General features: G+C 47.2%; 2 protein-coding genes across 4 annotated transcripts in view; both read left to right on the plus strand.

The window, feature by feature from the left end:
- FAM229A (family with sequence similarity 229 member A) overlaps positions 1–1919 on the plus strand; it is a 4686-nt gene extending 2767 nt beyond the window's left edge. For both annotated transcript variants that reach the window (XM_005302217.4, XM_042844749.2), the window contains one exon: positions 1683–1919. In XM_005302217.4, the coding sequence (XP_005302274.2) occupies positions 1683–1785 (103 nt within the window). In that variant the 3' untranslated portion in view covers positions 1786–1919. The remainder of the gene's footprint in view (positions 1–1682) is intronic.
- A 4906-nt stretch (positions 1920–6825) lies between these two features.
- The window catches only part of KPNA6 (karyopherin subunit alpha 6), a 40395-nt gene continuing 28237 nt past the window's right edge, over positions 6826–18983 (plus strand). For both annotated transcript variants that reach the window (XR_010594689.1, XM_065577292.1), the window contains exon 1: positions 6826–6980. Coding sequence is in view for 1 of the 2 variants with exons in the window: in XM_065577292.1 (XP_065433364.1) it covers positions 6977–6980 (4 nt within the window). In the remaining variant the exon portion in view is untranslated. The remainder of the gene's footprint in view (positions 6981–18983) is intronic.

Below are 18983 nucleotides of genomic sequence, written 5' to 3' on the forward strand. Positions count from 1 at the left end.
GACGACTTTAGGCAACTGTGGGCTGAATCCTGTACAATGGGACTGAGGCAGGGCCCCAAGGAAAGTCAAAATGAGGAAACTGGTTTGCTGCCTCCCCTCCATCAGAGAGCGAAGGCTGTGGGTCAGACACTTCTATTGAGGCCAAGTAATTAACTCCAAGCCAGATCTCCCTGGGCTGTAACAGGGCTGTACCCTCTAGCGCTCCCTATGGGCGCAAGCCTTGTACCTCAAGTTTTGCTTGCTTGCTGCTGCACTTCATTCTGATGCAATGTCTCGCCCTGCCTCTCCCCTTGTCATAGCTGATCAGACAAGGGCAAAATCAAACCCACCCCCTGCCGTAACTGGCGCCTCTGGGGAAATCAGGGCTACAATACACTGGCCTCTCTAGGCTGCAGCAAGTGGAGAGATGCAAGGAGGAGCAGGCTCAAGATGCTCTGCTAGAGCGAGGAGCAGAGCGGGGGACAAATCTAGTGAGGGGGGGGGGGTCCGTGGGCCAGAAGGTCCGTTTAGAAAGAGCTGGGTGCAGAACCGATTTTCTGGTTTGCTGGTAATTCCACAAAGTACAAAACAAACTGTTTTGGGTCAAACAAGAAGTTTTGTTTTGATATTGGCCCTGTTTTACCAGTTGTGATTGTTTTTTAAATAAAGTTACAGGACATTTTGAAGTGAAAAGTGGTTTCAAACTGAAAAGTTTAAACCTTTTCATTTAGAAAATGTCAAAACAAAACGGCTGGGTTTATCTGAAATTGTTTAGATTTCTGCCCACCCAGGCAACGGGGTGAAATCCACAGGGAGTCACAAAATAATTCAATGTCATGGAAGCGGCATTTAGCACCAAAAAAATGTGCAATTTTTTGCCCGGCTCGGTCTATAAACCTAACAGACTGGTTGTGAATGGAACCCTCTTCTCTAGTGGTCAGGTCTTTAATCACCGGATAACGACCAATGCTGTAATTAGCACCCCATCTCTATGGAAACAGGCTGTTCCACCTGTACCCTTAACACATCTGTGGCTCTGCTGTGCACTTTGCCTCTTACTAGCTTAGAACATTGAGGACATGGCCCAGGTTGGGCATTTCTGGACTGAGGGCCCTCACCATGCTGAGATCGCTGCCTGGAAGAGACTCTCTCATTACTGCCAAGCGCCGGCCTCCTCCCACTTATTGCCAACCATCAGGGCTTGGCTGCGACCCCTTGGTCATTATCTCTTCAGGCACATGGTCTCTGTGCAGGACCTGCATCCCATCTAGGGCTGACTTCTGCATTGAGGGCCCTTGTTAAGGGGAGCATTTGGGACGGGGTGGGAGGGTTGTCCTTTTTTTGCCAGAAGATTCCTAAGGCAGAAAATTCCAGAGTGGCCATCAATTCCAGCTCCAGGCTGCTAGCAGCTGACAGAGAAGCTGGATATGGTGTGGGGGGGAAATGTATCCCCCTAAATCTTCCCTCCCTGCATAAAGTCGGAGGAGGACAAGAGCTCTGAAGGACCCTTTGTGGGGTATGTTCAACTAGCCAGATGGGTTCTGATCCCTGGGCAGCTGGCCGAGGGCTCTGGGGATCTGCACCCCTCATGGTAGTGAATAAGCCACTATTGGACCATGCACCTGTGACGCTGAGGGGCTCAATCTGTGGCTTTGCACAACCCTCCTGGGCAACTGGACTAACCCCTCTCTCTCGTTGTGCAGGCAGCTGAGAAGATGCCCCGGGTGCCACTGCCTGACCCTGCCCAACGTTCCTATTGACGTTTACATTGCCATGGGCGGGAACGGGAGGCCACGGACCACCTAACGGTTCCCCCGAGTTGGGCTCGAGCGCTGAGACCGCCGAGCTGGTCACCCGAAACACCCTGACAGCTGGAGCACCGCAAAGGACGCCGCCACACAAAACAGTGACGCACATTTTAATAAAAGGACATCTTAGAATGTTTCTGTGGGCGTCGTTCCTTTGCTGCGGCTCGGCTCGCTGTGCTGCCCCGGACTGCGCCCGGAGAGCAGGAATTCTCCCGTCTTGCTATGGGATTGCATGGGCCCCCATCACTTGGAGAGGGTTCACAGCAAAACAAGCCGTTCGGGCTGAGTCTGCAGAACGGGGTCACTGCATTACCCCTTAGTCCAGCAGAGGGTGCTGTGGTCCTAGCTCACTGGAGAGGGTCTTGAATGAAGCGGGTCCATGCTCTGACTAGGTGTATTCCCCTCCCTGGAGTGTCTCTCTCTCCTCCAGCACCAGCTGTGGGGTGCAAGGGAGACCTGCCTACTCTGACTCTTAGCCTCAGGCTCCGGCTTTCTCTATTCCTGTCCAGCCGATGTGCTCTGGCTTGCCTGGCACGAGGCTCCGCAACCTAGGGGCAAGCAGAGTACATCAGCTCCTTGCTTCCCAGCGCACCCCCCCCCCACCCCCCCTCCCCTCCACCTCCAGCCGTAAGGCCGGGTTTGGCTGTGTGGCAGCAGCAGCAGCTGCCTCCTCCAACCCTGAATCTGACCCAGCTCCTAGCAGGTTGGTGAGGAGGGCCAGGGGGAGACTAACTTGGCTTTTGTTGGAGGGCCTGATTTGGAGATGAGACACCTTTGGAGGGGTTTGATTTAGGGGAGGGAAAGAGGCTGGATGTGGGAGGAGGCTGGGGTGGGGAATGAGTGATTGGGTGCGGGAGGGGTTGATTTTGGAGAAGGGGAGCATGGATTGTGTAGGGGCCAAATAGTTGGATTGCGGGGTGAGCTGTGCCATGGGGAAGCCCTCCCCAAATCATCTCCACAGGGGCACTGCCAAACTAGCTTCAGCATCCAGGGCGGGAGAGCGAGGCAGAGGGGGCCCTGGTGCTAAGTGTATGTCCTATGCAAACTGCTTCTCCCAGGCTTTTTGGTGGGTCACAGGAGGCAGATCTGGCTGCTGGTAATGGGTGGAGGTGAGAATGGGGGTAGGGAGGGGGCAGCAGCTGGGTCACACAGCCCAGCTTGTCCTGGGCAGGAGATGCGCTAGCATGGCCTTTCCCTTAAGGTGGCATGTGATGCCTGTCATGTCCTGCCTCCGAAGTCACATGACTTAGCCAAGAGGGTGCACTCTGGGTGCCATGCCTCTGTCCTTGAGAAGTTTGAGACCAAAGGGGAGAGCGGATTTGCCCCCTCTCTGGGCCCCAGCTGCTTCTCCCACAGCGCAGCATGGGTCTCCCTCCCTGCTCTGCCCTGATGCATTTGAGTAACTGCAAAGAGTTAATTAAAGGCCACCCGTGAGTGACTGGTGCAGAGAGGATCCCACTCCTCCACCCCAGGCCGGGCTTAGTGAAACACCCAGGGTTGGAGCCAGCCCAGGTGCTGGCCCAGCTGACATGGGCTTGTTTTTCCTCTAACCTTAGCTTGTATCTAATTTTATAGAAACAACCAATTGGGCACAAAGAGCAGAGCAAATCCAGCTGCCTCCGCCCAGCAGCTCGCAGGCTCCCTGCAGAATGGAGACAGGGTCCCCTGTGATGGGCACTCCCCTCAGCCCTTGCCTTTCCCAGCTTAGAGTCACCACCGGGTTGCTCTTGGGGAGACCTTTGCCTCTGTTCTCTGGCCTCCTTTGCCTTCCCAGGCTGTGTGCACCTGAGCCGGCTGTGCAGGAAGTTGCTACCTCAGCTCCTGGAGCATTTGTAGCGGGTAACAGAACTTGCTATGCGTCACTTTCACAGAGAGGCAGGAAAGTGGGTGGTCACCGGCTTTCCTCCGGCCCTACCAGCCTGGAACTAACACTGATCTTCTGTGCTCGGCCACAACAAAACTTTGCTTTTAAGCCCCGGGTTAGTCCAATCAGCTGTGAGAGTTCACCGTGTTCTGGGCTCCCCTAATGGATGACTGGCCACAGTCCAGGCTGGCTCTGGGCATGTCTGTGGCATTTCCACTCTACGACCTTCTATAGAGCTATGCCCTGCGACGGCTGCCCTGCGACACTTAGGAACGGAACTTCTCCCTTCCTGCCAAATGTGAAATCTTTATTTTTGTTCTTCGCGCCCCTGAACAAGCTGGTTTTGGAAAATGGTTGAAGCAAACGTGTACCTGGGACGTGTCTTTGCTTTAATCCAGGGCTAGCCAGTGGCTGGGATTTTAATGTTTAATCTTCAATACACAAGGAGGGGGGGGGTCGGCTTTGCTCCGGCCTTGCACATGGGTTAGACCCTTACAGCTGTGCAAAATGGGTGTAACTAGCATTCTGATTTGAAAGCAGTTAAGTGACATATTCCAGGTGAAAGGCAGGGGGGAATCAGGACCCTGGACAACCCGCTGTACTTGACCTAAGAAGCCTTCTGTGAAGATAATAAACAGAAGTGACATAAGTAAACTGTACATTCGGAATTACCAAACCATTCTTCTCAAGGAACAATAATAGTTTCTCAGTGTTTTTGGGTGAGGCTTTGCTCCTGTTCCTCTAATTCCTTCACTGCCATTCCCACCCTTTGTCCATTGATCAGCAGGTTATTTAACTGGGGACCTCTCTGTGTGTTTGCATTGTGATAAGAACAGGCTGCTTGGTCTTCACGGTCTGAGGAAAGAGGTGAGTAAGAAGAGAGACCAATCAGCCCCCAGCTCACAGAAGATTGACCAGCCAGAGCTTCATGGGAGGGGATGTTGACTTGTGCTCCAGTGTACTGGTAAAGTTTGCTGGAGCATGTGAGGCTAGCTTCCAAGCTGGGATGTGTATCTGACCAGTTCTGCAGGGCCTGGCTTGCGTACAGTACAGCCAGACGATGTCACTGAGGTGGGGCTGGGGATGTCAGGCTGTCCCAGGAACCGTAAACTCATCCTCTGAGACAACCAGACTGTCACTGATTAAGGATGTTTGGCCAGTGGAACTCTAGGGTGTTATCACTGCATAGAGATCATGCTCCTCTCTAAGCAAAGGAGGATGCAAAAACCTGGAGTGACTAGATGGCACCTGGGCCCCCTGCCCTTCTCCTTCCATGTCTAATAGAGCTGGAGGAAGGATCACCTTACTGCTGATTTCTCAAGGGGCAGGAGAGGGAAGTGCCCCCAGCAATCCTATGAGTGGGAGGTACATGTGGGTTGGATGTGACTTATCCTTGGCGGAGCGATGACAAAGCCCTTCCTTGGGAGTGGCCGAGCAGCCAGGGCTGGAGAGAGGGACTGATAGGCAGTGGAAGGGTGCAAGCAGCAGCTGTCTCTCATCAACGGGGAAGCCATCAACAAAAATGAAGGCTGCCCCTGGGACAGATTCCACGGGAAGGAGGAGAGCTTCCTCCCATGCAAGAGGAGATGGCAAAGCTGAAGCTGGATTGTCTCCTTTATGTGCACCCCCCCCATTTCTCCCCCCACACCCCTCTTCCTTTGAAGGTTAGAGGAACACCACTGGAAAGGCACTGCCTCCTCCAGCTAGGGGGAATATTCTTGGGAATAATTTTATTCTGTACCACCACCAGCAACTTCCTTTTCTCTTCACTCTATTAACAAGAGGAGAACAAACATCAGCCATTTCCCAGGGTTCTTTCGACAGGATGCCCTAAGCGCTCTACGAAATCACTCCCACCTCCCGTAGTCAGCAGAACCCACTTAATCCTCTCCCAGCAGGCTTGATGCTGCTAGCATAACACACAGCTTTTTTTGGGGGGGGAATACCTGCAGGCTCAGTCCTGCACTCTCTCCAGCATGGAATCATACACTTAACAATACTTCCTACCACAGACAGCAAGAAAATGTCATTCGCCTGGATGTGTAAATCTCCCTTGCCCGCAGAGACAAGCAAACAGGCTTCAAACACATAAGGACATAAGATCTCTCTCCTGCCATCCACCTCCACTCTCTGACAAACGATAGCTAGGGACACCATTCCTAACCCATCCTGGCTAATAGCCATTAATGGACTTAACCTCCATGAATGTATCCAGTTCTCTTTTAAACCCTGTTATAGTCCTAGCCTTCACAACCTCTTCAGGCAAGGAGTTCCGCAGGTTGACTGTGCGTTGTGTGAAGAAGAACCTCCTTTTATTTGTTTTAAACCTGCTGCCCATTAATTTCATTTGGTGGCCCCTAGTTTTTATATTATGGGAACAAGTAAATAACTTTTCCTTATTCACTTTCACTTGCACATTTCCTAGGGCTGGGTGGGTAGTGATGCTGGAGGAACAGTTACTGGGCGCAGTCAGAATTGGAGCAGGATGGATCAGGGAATGAGTCATGGGATATGGAGCCTTTCACCTCTGGGTCCCAGCTCCAGTCTGGGCTGGGTGGCAAGTAGCAGAAAGTCGTTGCACTGAAGTCTGTTGGGACATGTGCTGCGGGACTAGCTTCGGGTGGGTGAGAGCGGCCAGGCCTAGGCTGTGCAGAGGGGGATACTGGCGCTGGAGTGAAGGGGAGGTTCTGATTGGCCAGAATCAGCCAGCCTGGTCCAGAGGAGGAACTGGAGGAAGCAGGATGTCAGCCAAGGCTGGCGGGAGCAGGGGTCAGGGCCGGCGGGAGCAGGGGTTGGGACAGGGGTCAGGGCTGGCGGGAGCAGGGGTCAGGGCCGGCGGGAGCAGGGGTCGGGACAGGGGTCAGGGCTGGCGGGAGCAGGGGTCGGGACAGGGGTCAGGGCTGGCGGGAGCAGGGGTCGGGGCAGGGGGGGCAGGCTGGCACCCTGGGCCCTGCCACCTCCAGCAGAAGCCCACGGGCGCTGTGGGGCCCCGGCCTTGGGCTCCCAGCACCAGCCCCCCCATGGGCCCAGGCCTGACCCCTCTGGGCAGCTCTGGGAGCCCTGGCTCGCCCTGGCGCCTTATTCCCATGCCCAGCCGCAGGAGGGCGCCCAGGAGCGCAGACGCCGGCCGCGGGCGGGAGGAGGCACCTCGTTCCCCCCGGCCGTGTCTCTACCTCTTTAAAGGGCGGGGCGCGTTGTGGGGAGGTTTGTCCGTTCCCGGCCGCCGTTCTCCTCTCTCCCTCCCTCCCCTCCCCCGTCCCCGGCCGCCATATTGTGGCCGCCGCAGCTCGAGCCGGAGCCTGGTGACGAGCCGCCGGAGCCGGAGATGGGTGAGGAGGCCGCTGCGCCCTGCGGGGGGCGGGCCCCACAGGGGGAGGCTCCAGCCCGGCGGGTCCGGCCGCCCCTGGCCGCTCCGGGGCCCGCTCGCCGGGCTCTGACACCGAGCCCATCACCCTGGTATCCGAGCGCCGGGCCCCTCCCCCCGAGAGTGTCGGGGGTTAGCCGGCCCCTGGGTGCCCGGCCCCCCCTCAGCCCCCTGGGCGTATCTGGCTCTAGGGGGCGGGGTCTGTCCCCTGCCCGCCCCGAGCCCCCGCTCTGTCGCCCCGGCCCCGGCCCCCCGCTCCCGGGCAGCGTTTCCTGCTCTGGGGGTGGCGAGCGGGGCCTGGCGTCGCGGGGCGGCCGGTGTTTCTGACTCCCCGGTGGGGTGGCTGGTCGTGCGTCCGTGGGGCCTGAGTCTTTGATATGGGGCGGGGGGGGGTGATGGCGATGCCAGAGGGTGACTCCGGGGCCGGTCTGGTGGCAGCGCCCTCCCGTCTCTCTAGAGACGCTTCTGCTTATTCATTCTGAGCGCAGGTTGCTTCGCACTCCCCCCCCCCCCCCAATATATCTGCCTGTTCTGTCTTTTGGGGAAAGCTGCCCCCCCCCCCATCATGGTGAAGCAGCATCCTGCGGGCATGAGGCCATGCATGCTGATGGGGTGTAGGTAGGTCCCTTGGCTTGGATGCAATTTAAGGGGTTGTGCAGGTTTTTGGGAGACCATGAGAAGCAATAACACGTTGCTGCAGCCTGCTCTATGGGGGATGCACAACCCCCCCCTGACCTTTTGCATAATAGGGGGTTTGTCCCAGTGTCCTAGCCAAAATTTCCCCCGCCTTCACTTTTGCTTTAATTAGTTTGTTGGCTGACATCTCCCACCCCAGAAGTGGTAGCATTTCAGAGGTACTGCCCTTTTCATCTAGAAAGGAAGGTGCTATATTGTGCTTCAAAGGTTGCATGGTAAAGAGTATTTGGTTGGGCTTTATCAGCAATACTTAGAAGAGAGGAAACCGACAACCACAGTAATTTTGTTGTTCCCCAAAAATCATTGCAGCAATGGGATAGTTTGCCAACCATGGGCCTGTTCACCTGGCTGTCAGGCTGGTATGCTAGCCATAAAATGCACAGGGTGGGGAGGAATCACTTTATCTCTTGACTTATAAAATGTGCTTACCTAACCAGCTCTTTGGAGCTGGGCATTGTCTATCTGCATGTCTGGGAAGCACCTAGCACACTGTGGCCTCGGTCTAAATAATACTCAGGGCGTATGTATGAAGATTAAAACATAAGTTACTCACTATCTGCTACTTTCTGCAAAATGCTGCTAACCAATCCCTTCCCCTCTCTCATTGAATAGATGAGCCTTATACACTTCCTGAAGTGGACCAATTCTTCCTAACCCAAGGCACCCTAGCTCTGCGTGTGTTTTTACCAAAGTCCAGTTCTGAGGCAAAACTTTCACTATGTATGTGGGGAATCAATCAGTCTAGGACTGTTTCCTAGTGACTTAGTAGGGGAGATATCCTGAGGTAGCCAGGAATGAGACTTAAAAATGCTTCTCTGTTCTGCAGATCTATTTAATCCTTTTGAGAGAAGCATGCTACTGAGTAGGGGCCTGTGTAGCTCTGCACAGATGTTCGGCTTGTTGGTGCCCTGTCCTTGGTTTCAAGCTAACTAGCAACAGCTGTTTGAATGTGAGTGTTGCTTACAGGTTTCTAGCATTGTTCTCTGAGCAGTATGAAGAGGAATTACTTTTCTGAGAACTTAACTATATAGCTGACCTCTCCTGCCTCTCGGTACTGGTTATGTAGTACTGTTATATTATTGTTCTTGGGTTGGGGCAGGGGAAGCCCGGTTCTGCCTTCAAGGAAACTATGCCAGAAACCTTCCAACAGCAACAATGTTCAAATGCAGCTGTTGCTAGCAAATCTTCATCCACAGTATGAATATGATCTAGTGTCAGGTCTCTCATTAATCAACGTGTATCTAGGGATCTTGGACTGCTTTACATTTTAAGCTTCATAGAAGGTGAAGATTAGATTAGCAGAGGATTGTACAGAATGGACTGCCGTGGTTGCAAACCTCCGATAATGGAGACGCCACATAAGAAGCTGATGACTGGAGAAAACTGAGCTGTTCCTAGGGGCCTGTTTCCCTTGCTGTGTTAAGGAATTAAAGTTTTGCAGGATAATACTGCAGTCATGTTAAACATATCTAGGTCTTCCATGGGTAGCAAAGATCAAACTGTTGTAATATCACTCTGTTAAAATGGTTAAGACTGTGTTTTAAACACCTGAATAAAATGCTGCTCTGATTCTGACTTAGGTTAAAATAAAATCCTATTTAACTGTAATTACTCTATTTTTAATGTAATATGTAGTCCGTGGTGGTGGTAGACGAGTACAGTGACTTACTCAGTTCTATAGGCATCTGCACTTCCATATCTTTGCTTTAGGGAACTGTAGTCCTAGAGTTCAAGTGCTTGTTGTGGACTTCACAGAAACTTGATTTGACTCTTCTGTCTACAGTAGAATAGGCTGTCTTCTGGCAATGTGTAGAGAATGAGAGAACTCTCCTAGCTGGGCTATTGTCTAGTCCTAAGCTGTGTAGTAAATATTATGGTTTATAGCAAACTGACATCTACAAACAAATGACAACTGAACATTGCCTTTCAAAGACTACTTTAGTAGCATCGTGAGAAGCTCTTATCTTCTCTCATTGGGCCTGAAATGAAGACTTCCTACCCAGAAAAATGTGAGACTCTGTTTTCTTGGGTTTTAACTAGCAGTGCATGATTTGAATTGGAGAGTGGGGAAGAAAGGACAAACTATACAACAGACTAAAGATGCTTTTGTAAAAGCAAGGACTCGCGTCTTGTTGGAGTTGACTGCTGATATTGTCTAGTAAGCCAGCTCTAGCTCAATGTCCTTCATGGTAGGATACGATTAGCACACCATGACCTTACCTCAAGCTTTTACTCCACCTCCAAATACCTCTTCTGTGGCCTACCACAAAAACACTACTTAAGGTGGCCACAAGTCTGGGGAAGGTGATGGTTAAAGATGTTCTAGACTGTGCAATTCTATAAGGACTCATGATAGAGCTTGGAATGTAAAATCCTGACCAGAGAATTAGATATTAGATTTAAAAAAAATCACAGTAGACAAGTGTCCAATAGCTTGAACAATGAATTTAAAAAATATATATTTTCTCCTCAATCTAAAATTAATGGTTTAATCCAAAGATCACTTTCCTTCCCCTTAATGTCTCTCACTCTCTTATTTTAAAGAGACATACAGTTTTGTGACAATTATTCAAAAAAGACCATTTATTAAAATCCTACACTGATAGAATGTTAAGGTAGCATGGCATGCTGGGATTGGACAGTGTGGGATGGATCACTCAATAATTTCCCTGCTCTGTTCTTCCCTCTGAAGCCTCTGGCACCGGCTGCTCGGAAGATAAGATGGGCCGCTGGTCTGACCCAGGATGGCTGTTCATATGTTCTTAAGTGTTCAAAAGTCAGAAACTGTCAAAGTTGAGGTGTTGCAGATGGTGTTAACTCTGCCTCTTTATGTATCTATAACACTAGGCCAATGATTTGGCCATGTATGTTTGTCAAATACAATATTACTCTACTACTCTTATATGTGCGGTGTTAGAGAAGAGCTCAGAAGCAAGTGTTCATTCGTTCACTATGCAACTTGGGCACATAAATGATGTTATTGGACTGTTTATGTAGCATACCAAGTAGCACTAAGACAGTACTGTTTGGGTCCCAAAGTTGGCAAGTTTAAGTAGTTAGGTGGCTGCTTTGGCTTGATTGTACATATTGGTCTGGATGCAGTGAGCATGTATTTAGTATTGGGATAATTGAATGTGTGTTAAAATGGTTAGTGTAATAAAGGTAGGGGAATTGGTATCCCCATTACCTACAGTTAAAAAATAGTGGTTTTGGTTTTTTAATTTCTATACTGTACAAGTAAGCTTCACATGGACCTAATCTCTTATTGGGGGGAAAAAAATATACAATGTGCTATCTGATTCTTAAAGAGCACGTTAGCAAAGATGGGCATGCTGGGATTTTATATACCTCATAGCCTTCTTGCAAGATGAGTTTCAAGGCAATCTGGAATGGTGCAATTGTCATGAGTATTTCAAACACTGAGTTTAACTGTTTGACTTAGTTAAATGCCTAATCCTCTTGTTTAAGCACTTACTATAAAGGCCTAGCTGACTTTAGCTGTGGCAATATTACACATTGTAGATTTTCAACTCCGTCTGTGCTGGGGAACTGCACTTACTCAGGTGAGAAGGCTGCTGAAAACTTCAGAATCTTGTTTGGGGGTGGCTTGCAAGCAGAACTGAAGCTGGAAAGTGTTTTTTGGCAGTCAGCTAAGGAATGGATGGCTACCTTTACATGGAGGTATTCGGAGAATAAATGCAATCTTAACAGGATTGAATTTAGTGAAAAACCAATATAACAAGTGACTGCTGATTCCCTAGAAGAAAATCTTTACTTTTCCCTCTCTTACGCAGCCAGCTCCATGAGTAGACTGGCTGCATGTTCCAGTAATGATGTCACATCACTAGCTCTTGGTAGCTAAAACAGAAGGGAATGAGCCAATGGTGACTGGTGCACCAGACAGCCAAAAGAACTGCGTGGATAAGCGTTTTACTAGCACAGAATGTACTGTGTGAAAAGCACACAGCTATGGGATCTAAGGCAGGCTATGTTAAGACAGTTCTCAGCATTCACTGTATTTGTTTTTATTTGTGTTAAACATTCAGGAACATGTTTGTTCAATTAAAATACCTACCTTGAGAAAATGTAAAGGTTGGAGAGTCAAACATTTAACACAGAAAATATCCTAGTTAAAAGAACATTCTCAAGTCCTACTCTTTGCAGAACTGTTTCCCTATTAGTGTTTATAAGTAACACTTAAAAATAGTGTAACTAAGATCAGAAGGAATATTTTCAGTTTAATCTGTACGTTTGATAGTACTTTCCAGTATAGTCAACTTCACTCCTTTGTGTCTTCCACTAGGGGACAAAGACAACTTGAAAAAGTCACTGTAAAACTGCACAAATTAGTAGGGGGGACTGAATGGCAGGTGCAATACAAGAAACCACTTTTAACTAATTGTTGATATTAACTAATTTCAAGTTGTTGCTGTCCTTTTAAGGTTTATATGCAACACTGACTCAGCTCCTTTGTGCATGTGCATTTTGACAACTAAAATACAACTTAGTTTTCCCCTACAATTGTAAACATCCTGCAAAGTCTCTTGGTTTAGTTATGAACTCTTCAAGAAGGGAGTTCCTAAGACAAATGTTGACAGGTCCTTATCTGTAGCTGCTGCTGGTAAACCTGTTTGTGGAGGAATCTCTTCGCCAGCTTGTAAAGCAAGAGACTGTTCTAAACTAAACTTTTTTTTCCCCTACAGAAGGACACTATCCAGTTAAATTCTTTAAAAGAATTGTTCAGAATCCACTTCGACAGCACATCCTTTGAAATAGTGTCCTGAGTTTTACGAGGGTTTTTGTTTCTATTCCCCATTAAGATTAGTCTCTCCAACAAGGGAGAAACTGACTCTAGAAGAAGCAGTGAAATAGGCCATATACAATGTGCTGTCAATTGCATAAAGTAAATTGAAAGAAACCATCTTTTTGCTAACTTACTTCAGTTACAGTAATCTCTGGCAGGTACAAACATTTTCCACCTATGGTTTTCAAATTGAATGTGTTTCTTACATCCTTCAACCTAGTCACTATATTAGAAAGTTTAAAGAAAGGGGAGAAGGATTAAAATGAAATTCCAAAATATGTTACCTCTTGCTGTTTCATTATCTCCATAATATTGAATGGTTTAGTTTTCTAATTGAATGTGACAAGTTTTCTGCCATTTCCTTCATCACAAACTAGATCAACAACTTCCTGCTAGGAAGTGCCAATTAGCAGATGAATGCACTAGAGAGGCTGGAGACTTTCATTTATACTACGTTAGTTTTAGTAGAAAATTGTATTCAGAACTATTGCACATTCATAGCTCTTTCCATTCAAGGATCTCAAAGCACTTTATAAATATTGAGTTAATCCTAGCAACCTCGTAGGTGCTGTATAAATCCAAAGTAGTCTCTGATGAAACAGCAGTGCATACTACTCACACTGAAGCAGGTTTCCATGATCTAACATACTTGCAGACACATCAGTCACTTAAGATTTTCATGAATAGTCCAAATATTGTATGGTGGTGATCCACTTCATTGTTTGTCTCTCCCCCCCCCCCCCCCCTTGGTTTCCAGCACCATTAAATAACCATTAGCTCATCCTTCTAACCCATGAAATGCTCATCCCTTTGGGATGAAGGAGGTGTGTATTCTGCAGTAGGTTTGCTTGGCTTTTAAACCTAAACCATTCCTTCAGAGCACAGTTTGTGGAAGGGCAAGCATTTCATTGGAAACAATCCCTTCAAAGAAAGGAACCTACTGAGTTTGTCACCCTAGTGATTATTAAAATTGATCGGTTTCCTGTTCAGTATATGAGGCCTGTTGACCTCCTTGAAGATAATTGTGTAGTTAGCTGAAAATATATGTTGATTCCTTATCTGCTGCAGGCAGCTGTTTGGGATTCTGCAAAATGAAACTGGGCTTGGAAGACAAACTTCTAGACAGAAGTAGAAACTTCAGAGAAATGGGGAAGGAAACTTTTTTTTTTCCATTGAAGCTTGCAGAGCTTGATGATTTGTCCTTGAGATGCACATGGAGTGCAGTCGATTTGTGTGTCTGCAGGCAAATACATGCCAATCTGTACTGTAAAGCCTTGGCCACCCTATAATGAAACTGTGTGTGTCTTTTATTTTTATATATATATATATATATATATATATAGCACCATTATGAGGCTGTTCCTACGTTTAGAGGTGAATGATGTTGTAAATCAGGTGTCTAGTCCACTGACTTGCTTATTAGTATTGCCCTTTGTGCTACAGTTTCAATTCAGTAATACTTTATTGGCATGACAAATCAGGCAAATGTTGACCACATATAAAGGACCTTAGGTATCTGTCAGAGGTAGGTATGAATTGTGTTCTGTGATTTATCTTGTGTGCCTTTGTTATTACTATTTCTGCTCCCCAGACAAGGTGAGAACATAGCACTAGGCCATCTCTGCCATCTTTCTCCTTTCTCCCAGGCCTGGGTACTGGTTCCGGGCTGCCGCGTCCCCCCCCCTCCCCCCCTTGCTTTTGGTGAAAAGTTTTATCATTCTTGATAACTTGAGTATTGGTCTCACTGGTTTAGTAGGCAAGTCTGCTAGAGGTCAGGTGGGGGCTTTTGGTTGCTGTGAGATTGTCACATCTTAACATCTGGTATTGCTGATTAAAGTAAGAAGAGGAAACCATGTTAATTGCACTTCACCTAGGTTTGAAGTGTTGGATTGAAATGCTCCAAAACCAGACACATGGGTTCACCCAGGTTGTTTTCCATGCTGTGGTTGGGGCTCCTCAGATTTCATAATATAGGAAGAGTTTTTTTTCTCTTGGGACTGTTCAGTGTCCTGAGCTGCCAGAAGGAAGCTACTCGCTTCCTCCCAGATGGATAAACTGAGTTCAGTGCAGCTTACAGGACTAGGATCTCTTAGATGATATCAGGCCCTGTCTTTTCTGGATGGCCATATAAATATCACACTTGTAAGGAGGCAGAGGGAAGAGACTGTCCCTTGTTCCACTGTTGTGTTCTGGGCAGCTTGACTAGTGCCTTCTTTCCCAGAGGTGGCCATGTTTGTGGTGCTGTAGCCTTATACTCTGAAGTGCCCTGGGATGGACAGAGCTATCGATGTGTACAGTATTGTTTTTTTTTTTTTTGGGGGGTGGGTATTTTGATTGTGTGACTTTTTGACAAACATCTGACAACTTGCCTTGTCAAGGATGCTGTGTGTTCAGGGATGTGCAAAACATGAGCATGAAGTGTGTCTCCTGCTCACTTCCCCACTCCATCACTGACCGGTCTGTAGCAAGGGAAATCTGAGGGGAATTTATGCAAACTACAGGGTGGCTTTTGTTAGACCTCTGCAAGTTAGTCATTCTGACAAAAACTATTTCAATGTGTCAAGTCAATAAAATACCAGGAGACTGAGGTCAGCAGTGACCAGGCATTTCTTTCAGCTGTGGGTTTTATGGGAGCAAGGAAGGGCTACAATGCAGCAGGAGTACTCGTGTGCAAACTCTGAGCTGAGAAACAGGGAGGTAGGTCAGAAATTTTGAGTGGTTCCTTGGAACTTGCAGACAAGTCTCAGAAAGATGAGAGGAAAATATAACTAAAACAAAGAACATAGTAAGTGAGGTTGGTTGAATGGTACTTGGCAGTTATTAGTCAACGAATTTTTCTGGTATTTGTCAAATAAGTTATTTGGTGCCATTTCAAGCTGGTCAGTACTGTTCAGCAAATGTGTTAGATTGATACCAGTGGGATTCATCACATATATTCAATGAATTTCTCTACTGCAGTTGTAGAAATCTAATGCTTTTTAAAAAAATTTAACTAAGCTGATGATGCTACAGTTAAATATAGCATATAATAAACTTAACACAACTGTTCTGTTTCTTAAATCTGAAGATGTGGCCTCTTGTGGTGGGGGTGTGGTGGCACGTGTCTCTTTCTCTGGTTATTAGGCTGTCTGAGACAGTAGGTGTTAGGTGTGGTTTCCCCTGGCCCCCCCTTGTCCTGCCCAGCAGCAGAACTGCTTTCATATTCTATTTTAGTTATAGAAACTTTCTTCCAAAGCTGCCCTTTTGAAAGGGTGTTTAGGCTAAAAAAATCCATGCTATCAAATTTGCTAATGTAATTGTTTCCCCTTTCTGTCTGCTTTTTGCCTCTGACTCAGCAGCCCAAGTCCTGATTTAGTCCCTGCAATGACTCAGCTAGGAGGCTTTTAACCAGCTGCCAAAAGGGAAACTATTTGAAGCAGGCATGTTCTGTAATGCAGGGGGTGAGCGAATAACAGCCTGAAAATTCCTAGTTGGGTTTCTGATCCAGCAGCCCTAGACTGTCACACAGGAGGTTTGTAATGACTGCAGATGAGCGGGAGAGTAGAGATTGTAGCTCATGTTGGCCTGCACCCAGATGCTTTTGGAGGGGTCAGAATGGCCAGTCAATAGACCAACGTTACGTACAAATTTCAGGGATTCTCCCTTTATTTTAATTAAAATGATTTACCCCAGCACTAGTGTATGATTAGGGTTGGGGAGTTTGGGGGATGCGGAGAGAGAGATGAGCTGCACCTCTAAAACTATAACAGCACATTTTAAATTAGCTTTACAAAGCCTCAATGGGACCTAAATCAATGACTTTAAAAAAGTAAAACAAATTATTTAAATCCTTCTACTGCATTCCCAGCTATGAGAAATAATCACTGGCTAACAGGGTATGGTTTTTGTCATGCATCACTTAGGTTGAGGATACACTATTAATTTTAGTGAGGTGTTTGGATACCGTGACGCTGGGCATGGTATTAAAAACCTAGGTAGGATTTTAACAGCTCTTTTGGTAATTCTCCATGGGTTTCCTGGCAGAAATGATCTTACAAAAGGAAATGAAAAATTAATCTCTCATCTGCTAGTCTACTGCCAGCCTCTCACCGGGAAGAGAAAAATAGTCCAACTGTAGAGGAATGATTATTTTTTTAAAAAAGAGAAGGTTATGAAATAACTAACACCAATTATGTATCCTGCAAAATAAGACTTGTACTTAGATATTTGGTTATTTATTCAATACTCAAAATACATTCACCTGCAAAAAAAATAAAAAGCAGACCTGTCCATTTTTTGTGTATTAACATCTGACAGACATGCCTGGTCTCTTAAATATGGATAATTGGATGTCACTCAGTAAAATCACTAGAAACCTGTCATAGGTGTCGTGATGGTCACTCTGTCATATGGTAACACCCTGTTAAACAGAGATCTGATGACTGTTACTGGATAATGTCTCTTTAAACAAAAGCTACACAGTTGTTGTAATTGTTTTGTTTCTGATATTTACCTGGCAAGGATTTGTTAACCTGTTACTACTACTTAAATAGTAAAAACCCACACCCCGCCTCCAAAAAACTCTCGGGTAGGATTTTAAAATCACTTCCATTCTGAGTCTCATTCTGTTGCCAGAATGGAAAGGCGGGAGAGTGAAAAAAAGTCGCTTACTTGTAATCCAAGGGTACGTCTACACTTACCTCCGGGTCCGGCGGCAAGCAATCGATGTTCTGGGATCGATCCCGGAAGTGCTCGCCGTCGATGCCGGTACTCCATGTCGGCGAGAGGAGTACGTGGCATCGACGGGGGAGGCTCGCTGCCGCGTCTGGACCCGCGGTAAGTTCGGACTAAGGTACTTCGAATTCAGCCGAATTCAGCTACGTTATTAACGTAGCTGAATTTGCGTACCTTAGTCCGAAGTGGGGGGGTTAGTGGGGACCAGGCTCAAGCAACCACTAGTCTTGTGTTTTGTGCCACAATCCTCTGAAAAGACATGACATACAGTGTAGAAATAGCATCCAGTTAACTCTCTGATTAGCTGAATGCCTTACAGTCCTGTAAAGTGTGTAACCTTTATTCACTGTTCAATTTCAATGCATATGCAGAATTGATTTGGAAAGGCTTTTTATACATTATGTACTTGCATTCATTCTGTGAAGGGTGTGCTATAATGTCTCCCTTAGTCTTCAGTGAACTGAGCTGCTAGTCTCCAGCTGATTTTTCTCCTCCTAGATGTAACCTCACTAATGTTAATCCAGTCTCATCAATCTCTGAATCTGAGTCCTTGTTCGGTTTCTGCACCTGTTCAGGTTTTTTAATGGATTCATCTGTTCCCACTGGAATTCAAATACAACTTGCCTTTGAGATGCTGTGCTGCAGCCACGACCCTCTTGGTCAAGAAATTAGTTTGGTTTCTGACTGGAGATTATAGCACTGCTCCCTCAGTTAGCCTTGGGGTGGGGAGTGCTCACTTCCCCTCCTTTCCTGTGTTGCCAAACTCACAGACTGGACTCTACATCTTCCCTACGCTGGGGACGACTATCCTTCCAGCCCACCCAAGGACTACGTTCAGGACTAGTAATCAAATGTATTTTTTGCATGTCTCTACTGATACCTGCCACTGCCTGGTCTCCTTGATCGAAGCTTCACACAGCCTTGCTCCATGGTACATATTGAACCGTATGCTCCATACAGTTTTTTTGATTTTCTGAAATACAGGTCTGGCCTATTGAGCTAGGGCTGCTTACTGTTATGCATTCAGGCTGTGAAAGAACATTTACTACTTGATATGCACAGCCTGTTTCTTAAATCTATTTAATGTGTCATTTTAGCACCGTTTATTTGATGCGTTTGGATTTGGCATCTTGGGGGCTAATAGCGGATTTGATTTGGAGGTACAGAGCTCTGGGATTCTTGAGGAAAGAGCTCTATATAAATGCAAATAGTAGCTCTTCTACTCAATGGAATTGCTGTGAATAAACTTTATTGCGGTAAGAAGCTTCTTAACTGTGGAACGCATCAGCCTATGAATGAGCATGATATCAAAGAGGAATACTGCCATCCAGGAAGAAGTGAAGTCTGTCCCAGACTTGGCCAGAGAGATGTGATTAAACTGAGACTGACTAGACTAGCCACCTGCATGTTCCTCTTTTAAAGGAAGAGTCTGAGCTGTATTTTGTGTGATGAATGAGGAGCAGCTTCTCAAATGGGCTTCATCCTCTGAAAGTGAAAGAGCCAGGAGTTCTTAAAGGTTAACGGATTTGGTTTTTGTTGTGCATGCTCAGGTGCTGGAGTGACAGCCCTCCAGACCGATGTTCTTTAGCCACAGAACAAGCATTGTCTAGGCAGATGGAGTGCAAGCTTCACCTATGCTGCCTTGCCAGGGACTGCCGTCCCTGCCTGGACATCTGCCATCTGGGAATTAGATATACTTTAGTTCAAGCAGCAATTAAATCAGGGAAGTCCTGTGGGCTGTGCTGTCTAGGAGGT

Source organism: Chrysemys picta, chromosome 23 (assembly GCF_011386835.1).
Source record: "Chrysemys picta bellii isolate R12L10 chromosome 23, ASM1138683v2, whole genome shotgun sequence".
Taxonomy (NCBI): Eukaryota; Metazoa; Chordata; order Testudines; family Emydidae; genus Chrysemys; species Chrysemys picta.